At 47.5% G+C, this 9228-nt stretch overlaps 1 protein-coding gene across 3 annotated transcripts in view; it reads left to right on the forward strand.

Moving 5' to 3' along the window:
* Nucleotides 1–9228, forward strand: part of LOC107214567 (GON-4-like protein) — a 28545-nt gene that overhangs the window by 10517 nt on the left and 8800 nt on the right. For all 3 annotated transcript variants that reach the window (XM_015650094.3, XM_015650093.3, XM_015650092.3), the window contains 9 exons: nt 354–457; nt 2622–2820; nt 3524–3610; nt 4061–4232; nt 4758–4902; nt 5056–5206; nt 5802–5918; nt 6637–8316; nt 8917–9163. In XM_015650094.3, the coding sequence (XP_015505580.1) occupies nt 354–457; nt 2622–2820; nt 3524–3610; nt 4061–4232; nt 4758–4902; nt 5056–5206; nt 5802–5918; nt 6637–8316; nt 8917–9163 (2902 nt within the window). The remainder of the gene's footprint in view (nt 1–353; nt 458–2621; nt 2821–3523; nt 3611–4060; nt 4233–4757; nt 4903–5055; nt 5207–5801; nt 5919–6636; nt 8317–8916; nt 9164–9228) is intronic.

Here is a 9228-nt window from a genome sequence, read left to right on the forward strand (position 1 = left end):
GCAGGGATTTCCTGAGGGGAGGATCCGCAGGGATTTCCTGAGGGGAGGATCTGCAGGGATTTCTTATGGGGAAGGTCTGCAGGGATTCCCTGAAGGGAAGGTGCACAGGGATTTCCTGAGGAGAAAGTCCACAAGGATTTCCTGAGGGGAAGATCCGTAGGGATTTCCTGAGGGGGAAGATCCGTAGGGATTTCCTGAAGGGGAGGATCCGCAGGGATTTCCTGAAGGGAGGATCCGCAGGGATTTCCTGGAGGGAATATCTGTGCTGAAAAGATCATCATGAGCTTAATTAGCCAAAGGCAAATTTATTCCTTGAGCTTTCTCCTCCTGACTTGCTCCCTGTTTGTTGCCAGTTCCAGGACGAGATGGGCTTCTCCAACATGGAAGATGAAGGGTTAGAAGATGACGATGTTGTTACAGAGTCTCGGCCAAATTTTAACACCCCACAGGCCCTCAGGTAGGAGCATTTGTTTATGGTCCTGATTTCTTCCAAGGAAAAGCCTCTGGTTAAGAGGCTGGCAGCCACTAAAGAAGGAGCTCAATCCCATTCCACCCCTGCCATGGCAGGGACACCTTCCACTGCTCCCAGCCCTGTCCAGCCTGGCCTTGGGCACTGCCAGGGATCCAGGGGCAGCCACAGCTGCTCTGGGCACCTGTGCCAGCCCTCCCCACCCTGACAGGGAAGAATTTCTTCCCAAAATCTGATCTAAACCTTTCGTCTTCTAATTTAAAACCATTCCTGTGTCCTTTCACATTGTCCATGTGAAATTGTCACTGGCACTGCTCAGTGGAGCAGGAGGTGGCACAGATGAGGTGGTTCTTCCAAGAAATGGGCAGAGACCCTGGATCTGCTGTGTTTGGGATCAAAGCTGTGCAGGACCTGTGCAAAGACTGTCCCAACCTCAGTGGCAGCCGCTCCTCATGCTTGTGCTCTGCACTCTGCTGGTGGCTGTAGTGATGCTACATCATTGCAGAAAAATAATTTTAGTAATTATTTTAAAATAATTATCACTATTTAATTATATATTATAATAAAATTAAATAATATAATATAGTAATAGAATAATTATAAATATTTACTAATTAATTAAAAATAAATATTGAAATATATTTAAATATTTAAAAATAATTTTCTTTCCCTTTTTATTGCTAAGGGGAGGGCAAGGTTCCCTTGCTGCCCTGACATTGTTGTGATGGCAGGAGATGCTTGAGGAGCTGTTTTGTCCAAGTGTGTCACCTTCTCCTTGAATTAAACAGCTTGGATGTGTTTTGGCCTTTTCCATGATAAGATAGCTGAGGCCTAGGATTGAGATGTCTGTGGAGTTTGCACACTGGGTTGTCATTTTTTGGTTTATACATAGCAGAAGCTTGAAGAGGAGACAGACTAAAGCAGCTCCATCCCTGGAAGTGTCCCAGGCCAGGCTGGACAGAGCTTGGAGCATCCTGGGGTAGTGGGAGGTGTCCCTGCCCATGGCAGGAGCTGGAATGAGGTGAACTTTAAGGTCCCTCCAACCCAAACCATTTCATGATTCCGTGATTTCTCTCTAGGCAGTAATTCCAGTGTGTTTCACCAGCTACAGACTCTGGCTAAAGAGGAGCAGTAGGACGAGTGGTGTCTCCTTGTTTATGGGGCAGATCAGCTCAAGATCAAGCTGTGTCTGTTTGGGAAAGGAGCTAAAATGAAGGCTGGAGTTTCTGGATGCTCTCTCTGGGCTGAGCAGTGCCAGAGGGGAGTGCAGCAGCTCTGAAACCAGCTACAAACTGAAAGCCAGGCAGCTTTATGCTCTCTCTTATTTGTATGCATTTGGCTTTGATAATGGGTGGTTTTATTAATTTTTCTATGGTGGGCACAGTTGTTTCTTCCCTGGTTTTATCTGTACACAGGATTCTTAAAGGCAAAAATACCTATTTTCTGGATTTATTGTTGTTTTTATGATACCTTGCATTAGGAGCATCATGGAACAATTCTCTAACTGACCTCAGGCCTGTTCTAGAAGGGAAGCTGATCACCAGCAGAAGTCAGTAACTGGTGTAACTAAAATAAATAAAATGAAATAATGAGTAAAGTTGGAACTGTTTTTGATACAGTTTGAAAAAGGATGATGACGTGTGCAGCCTCTTTTCTGCTACAGGAGTAGCTCTTACTGTAGGATCTCTGGTAGAGTTCTCAGCATAAGACTGGGTGATAATGAATTAGTTTTTTAATAAAGTAGCAGGACTTGAGGGGGTCTTTCTGGAGACCTTCCAGGTGATAAAATACCTTGGGTTCAACCCTTGCTGATGGTAAAAATTAAAGATTAGATGATGCATTCTGGATTGGTTTAGATTCTGAGTTCTGGGGAGAGCATCAGAGTGGGCACAGACGGTTGGGAAGGGTGGAAAAGGCATTTAAATATCCCTGGAACAAGCAGATGAAGCACTGTGTCCCAAAATTACAGCACTGCTGGGGTGCACTAAAAGACTTTTATGTATAAATAACTCAGGTTTTTCAAGCTGGAGTTATTTAGGGATGGCCATCCCTAAACTGTACAAACCAGATACAGAGTAAAATGTTCTAAGTGAACATGAATCATTATTAAATCATACATTTATTACATTTTGCTCTGCCTGGTTTCCAACAGATTTGAGGAGCCTCTGGCCAATTTGCTGAACAAGCAGCACCGGACAGTGAAGGAACAACTGGAGCAGCTGAGAATGAAAAAGTCCTCCATCAAAACACCCCCAGAGAGTGAAAAATCAAAACCCCCAAATGAGAAGCCCCTCCAGAGCCTTGTTCTGGACAGTGCACAGAGAAAGAGGCTCCAGCAGCAAATGCAGCAGGTAATCAGTGTTGGAGGTGGTGTGGTCTAAGGAGTGTTTGCTGTGCACAGGGAAGGGCAGGGGAAGCCAGGGGCACAGCAGGGCTTTGCCTCCTTCAAGGAATTAATTGGAAAAGCTCCATGTGAATTGGAGCTTTATTAGGTGATGTTCACATGCCTGATTTCACATGGAAAGACAGTTGGAACTGAGTGGAGTACAGCTCATTTCTTGGCATCTGTTCTCATGCAAGATGTTGCCTTGGCTGGCTGTATTCTGTCAAAACTCTCTTCTCACCAACTTCTTTATTACTGTCTAAGAATATTATTCTTGATCTAGTTTGGATTTTTTCCCTCCTGCCACCACACAAAACTGTGTAGAAATTCAGAAATGGGCAGTTCTGAGGGCTGAAATCATTGTTGATAAAGAAATAGTTACGTATTTAGGTAGGAAAAAAAAAATTATTTCTGTGTTGGTCATTATGAGACTTTGGCACAAAAGCTGGGAGACTGCCCAAAGACTTCAACAGATGTGTTCAAAATTTGTATAATAAACTTTCTGCCAGTGGATATTAAGGTTTGCCCTCAGTTTTCTGTTGCTTACCAGATTTTTTCCAGTCAGAGATTGTTGCTGTGCTCAGGAGATATTTCTTGTGGTTTTGGACTTTCCAGTTTCTTGGATTTGTGATAAACTGAAATAAACAATTTGTCTGATTTTATTTCTCAAGCATGTTCAGCTTCTGACTCAAATCCATCTCCTGGCAAGTTTCAACCCTGCTCTAAGTTCAGAGGCCAGCACCACCCGGATGTTTTTGGTAAGGAATGCCTGAAATCAGAGATCCATGAACTCAAACAATTGCTGGTCCCTGGGCATACTTAGAGAGATTAATTTATTTAATGGATCCCATTAAACTGAGAACTAAGGTTTTGGAAAGGGCAGGGATTAAAAAAAAGTAAAACTCATGGAATCCCAGAATGGTTTGGGTGGGCAGAGGCATTAAAGCTCTCTCAGTTCCACCCCTTCCATGGGCAGGGACCCCTTCCACTGTCCCAGGCTGCTCCAAGCCGTGTCCAGCCTGGCCTTGGGCACTGCCAGGGATGGGGAATCCACAATTGTCCTGTGCCAGGACCTCCCCACCCTCACAGTAAACCCTCTATCCCTGGATTTGTAATTAACACTTCTAAGGAAAAATTTTCACATTTTGTCTGTTTGTTCTCTGCCTTGCACTTGGAGGCCTCTCTCTGATGTGTTTCTGACTTTGCAGAGCGAGCTCGGGAGCTTTGCCCGCAGCTCCACCCTGCTCCGGGTGCCCCTGAACCCCAAGTTCCAGACCATGTTCCAGCCCTGCAACTTGCAGGGGGCCCTGCAGCTCATCGAGGACTTCCACGCCCAGGTCCCAGTGGACTGGAGCCCTCGGAAAGCTGTGAAGAAGAATGGTGAGGGGACAGGGTGGGGACAGCATTGGCAGGGAGAGTCATTGATGTGTTAGGGAAATTCCCTGTCTGACCCTCCTGGAGCAGCTCTGGGGTCCTCCAGATCGTCACTGCTGGGACTGGGGCCCTGTGGACCCCCCACACTCCCAGCTGCTCCCAGTCAGACCAGTTCCCTCCCAGCTCCTTGCAGCCCTTGGGTGCTGGAGCAGCCACAGGAACAGCTCCAGCTGCTGCCCCTGGGGAGGGGCCCTGGGCAAAGACCCCCCCTGGGCTCGTGGTGGGCTCAGAGTGGCCCCTTGGTCTTTGCCTTGCTACAGAGCAAAGGAAAAGGTGGAAGGGGAAAAGAGTTTTATCTTTTGCTGATGTGAATTTAAGGGGAAAAACTAGAAAATCTGCAGATTCTAAAAACAGGAAGAAAGTCTATTTTTGCTGTGAAAGGAGGAAAAGAAACAGTGTTTTCAAGAAGTGAATTGTGAAAAACATTCACCCACATACACAACTGTCCTTACCTGTGAATTCTTTTCACAGCAAGTGAATTCTCCTGTTTGCCAAAGCAAGTGGCCTGGATTTTGGCAACGAGGAAAGTCTTTATGTACCCAGAGCTGCTGCCAATTTGTTCCTTGAGAGCAAACTCTCACCGGGACAAGATGGTTTTCACCAAGGCAGAGGACAAGTAGGTGCTTCAATTATTGTACAAAATGTGTGGAAATGGCATTTGTTTGTTAAGGAGAATTTCTGGGGTGCAGTCCTTGGGGAGAAGTGTGTCACATCCCAGCAGCTCCCTGAGAGGTTTCTTAGCTCTTCCCCTCCCTTTTTCCCTGTCCAGCTTGTTGGCTTTAGGGCTGAAACATTTCGAAGGGACTGATTTTCCGAAGCCTTTGATCAGCAAATACCTCCTGCCCACCAAAACTGCCCATCAGCTGACAGTGAGGATCAAGAACCTCAACATGAACCGAGCCCCTGACAACATCATCAGGGTAAGGGGCACCTTCTGGGGTTTGTTCCAGCAGGGCAGAGCTGCTCTGTGTTCCAAGGGCTTCTTTGTGCTGACACTTCCTTAAATTAAAATGTCATCCTTTTGTTAGCAGTGAGGATTTATCCTTTTATTTACCTTAGCTCCTGGACTTGGCAAGTACTTAGATTGCTGTTTTGACTCTTTAGAGCCCAGATAGTCCTGGGACAACACAGTAATCCTGACAAAAATTCATACAAGTGGCCTTTTGAGTAGAAAAACTTAAAGAAAAATGCTGTTAGCAGCCAGCTGGGTAATAATCCTGTCCCATAAGCTACTGGGAGCTGCTGAAGAGAGGGTAAGAGCCAAAAACACATGAAACAACACCTGCACATCTTCCTGAACCCTCTGTGAGAGCAGCTAGGTTGGCAGTGAGCTCCTCTTTAGGCTTGGCTGTTGATTTTTAATGTTAATAAGGGTAGAACCTTATTAAAGAATTAAAGAATGGCTTGATTCACATGAAGACTTTGACAGAGCCCAATCCTCCTTCATCCCAGCAGTACCTGGGCAGGTGACCTGACCACGGTCACCTTGTGTGGCCTTGTCTCCTGTCCCCACAGTACTACAGGAAGACAAAGCAGCTGCCTGTGCTGGTGAAGTGCTGTGAGGAAATCCAGCCCCACGAGTGGAAGCCGCCCGTGGAGAGGGAAGAGCATCGCCTGCCCTTCTGGTTAAAGGTATTTTCTGCTGCCCTGCACCCAGGGCTGGGGGGGAAGAGTTGTTTGGTTCATTTCTTTTTATGGGTTTATTTGGGTTTTGTGTGGATTTTCCTTGGAGGCACAGAGACCATGCCTGTAAGTCAGGGAGGTCTGTGCCTAAAGGAACATCTGGGTTCAGATGCCTTAAAATCCAATTCTCTACATCACCCCCTGTTACACAGGGAAGTTTCCTTCCCACAAAATCTTGTGTTTACTAAAGCAACCTTTACAAAGCAGTTCACTTTTGTTTTTCTCAGGATCTCATCATCTCCTAAAGGCTTTGCAGTGCAACTCATGAATTTAAAGTACTTAAAGTTAATATGCAGTATTACTATTATTATTATTAATAAGTAATATGCAGTAGTATAAAGGAAATAAAACCTGCTTGTAGAAGGTGGTTGCTGTCTGTTGCCTTCTGTGCTGCAGTGTGGAGGCAGGAATACAATAAATAATACAATAGTAATAATAACATAATAATAATAAAAGAATAGCCTATAAATAATAGTATTAATATTAATTATATATAATTATCTAATATATATTATATATAATATATATTAGTATTAATAGCCTATAATAGTATATTATATGTTAATATCTATTATTATATATTATATATTAATAGCCTATAATAGTATTAGTAGCATATAATAATAATAGCCTATAAATAATAAATTCCAGTTCTTGCTCCCTTCAGGCAAGCTTGCCCTCCATCCAGGGGGAGCTGAAACAGCTGGCAGAAGATGCCAAGGAGACACCAGCTTCACCTGATGCAGAATCAGTCCTTTTGGGGACGGAAGAGGAGACTTCAGACATGGAATGTGATGACAAATACCCTCTGCTGATGCCCAAGGGGCTCGTGCTGACCCTGAAGCCTTTGGCCAACCGGTTCTCCAGGAGGGCCTGGAGGAGGCAGAGGTCATCATCTCTGAAGCCAGTCCTGATCCGCCCCAGTCCCTGTCTGCAGCCCAGCTCCAGCCCCATCAGCATCCAGAAAACCGTGAAGTTGTCCCAGTCAGAGGCTCCCCCCAGCAAGGTGCGGGTCAAGGTCCCTCGGCCCATTAAACCGGCGCCGGTGGTGCCGGCGGTGCAGCCCGTGAACGTTCCAGCAGCGCTGGGAGGTGGGGATGGCTTGGAATTCCAGAATGTGCTTCCCACTGCCCATCCAGACTCCAAACAAGCCTACCCAGCTGCTGTATCCCCAGCGCTGGTGTCGTCGGAGCCGCTGACTTGCCAGCCCAAGCTGATGCTGCCGGCCTTGGCCGGGACGAAAATGCGCAAACCTTGTGTGCGAAAGGGTTACCAGAGGAAAAAAGGGACAAGATCTGCCCCACTGATAAAACCTTCCCCTCTGATCCAGCCCTCCCCTGTCATCCTGACTGTCCCTGCCACCACAGTGAAGGTGGTTAACATTGGCAATGGCTGCAACATGATCCAGCCCCTCAGCGCGGCGGTGGGCCGAGGCACGCAGGCCATTCCCGTCACAACCCTGCTGGTGAATCCATCCACCTTCCCATGTCCATTGAATCAGCCCCTGGTCACCTCTTCCATCCCATCCCTGATTGTTTCCCCCAACCCCGTTGGTCTGTCTGCCCCTGCTGTGGGTGAAGGGGAGGAGCAGCTGACCCTGGTCTCTGCTCCCGGTGCTTTCCCCGCAGCGGAGCCCAAGCCGGAGCCCCCGGAGCTCTTGGCTCCCTGCTCCGCCGTGACCCCCAAGGAGGAGTGTGGGGCAAACCCTGCCACTTCCCACGAGGGCACTCAGGACAAGGGCAGCAAGGGTGACTGCTGCAGCTGGGCAGTGGGACAGGGAGATGGGAACACGTCCGAGCCGTTGCCCGTGGAGCTCTTGCCTCACTTAGAAGATCCTGACAAATCGGTGAAAATCGAGCCCGAAGATTCAAGTGATGCTCCCAAAGAAGCACAGAAGAGGGATCTCTTATGTGCTGAAGGGAAGGAGGAGTTCATGCTGGGCCTTGGCCAGGAGCTGAACATGGAGGCCGCGTGTTCCTGTGGGGATGAGCCCAAGAAGGAGGAGAAGGGAGAGGAGGAGCGCCGCACTCTGCCGTCCCCACCCCAGGGCGAGCAGCAGGGCGAGGCAGGGCCGGCTGCTGGGCCACCAGCCAGCAGTGACTCTCCAAAGAACCTCCCATACCCAGCAGAGGGGGAGGCAGAGTTCAGCAGCCCCCCAGGACGACCAGAGGACTCGTCCAGCATTGACGGTCAGTCCGTGGGGACACCGGCCGGCCCCGAGGCTGCAGGAGAGAGGGAAGGGCAGGAAGAAGAGGAAGAAGATGACTTTGATGATTTTACACAAGACGAGGATGAGGAAATGTCATCAGCCTCAGAAGAGTCTATTCTGTCAGTGCCAGAACTGCAGGTAAAGACAAAACTTTAAAACCCTTAAAAGCAGCAGTGGGTGTCCTGAAACACCCTGTGGAGTCAGGGCCAATCCCACTGGGAATCCCACTGGGAATCCCACTGGGAAGGTGGGCTGGTAACTCTGTAAGAGCCTGGCATTGTGCTGGTCACAGAGGAATTGTACACCGTGTTTTCCTGGGCAGGTTTTAAGCCCAGGCTGAGGGAATATATTGTAAATATGTAGATTTAAACTCTGCTGAGCTGCAAGGGCTCCTCAATCAGGCTGCTCTCTAAAAAGTGCTTTGAGTAACAATTGATTTCCAGGTCACAATTCCAGCAAGCCTTGAAGAGCTAAGATGATCATTAAGGAATCATTAAGGAATCCCTTCTAACTTAAGGCCTAATCTGCTGAATGGCAGATGCTGAAATTTAATTTTGCATGGTACAGTTTTGGGCAGCTCTGGAGGAGTTGGAATTCTCTTCCTTAACAGAATCCTTTAGTTGGATCCATGAAATTGGCTGTTGGAGTCATGATGCAGTGAGGAAGTTGCTGAATGATGCTAAACCAAACAATAAAATAAAACAATGTGATTTTTTTTGTTATTAATTGATTTCTAAGGAGACAATGGAAAAACTTACTTGGCTTGCAACAGAGAGACGTTTAAGCCAAGAAGGAGATTCTGAAGAAGAGAATTCCCAGGAGGAGAACTCTGAGCCTGAGGAAGAGGAGGAGGAGGAAGGGGAAGGAATAGAGAGTTTACAGAAAGATGATGAAATATGTGGAGATGTATCAGAGGAGCCTAAATCTGCCTTCACCATGGCCAAGGCAGCTTCCCCACAGGTGGAGGCCCACAGGATGCCAGCAGGTGAGTGCTGTGGGGTTTGTGGATGCCAGCAGGTGAGTGCTGTGGGGTTTGTGGATGCCAGCAGG

Source organism: Parus major, chromosome 25LG1 (genome assembly GCF_001522545.3).
Source record: "Parus major isolate Abel chromosome 25LG1, Parus_major1.1, whole genome shotgun sequence".
In the NCBI taxonomy this organism is placed as follows: Eukaryota; Metazoa; Chordata; class Aves; order Passeriformes; family Paridae; genus Parus; species Parus major.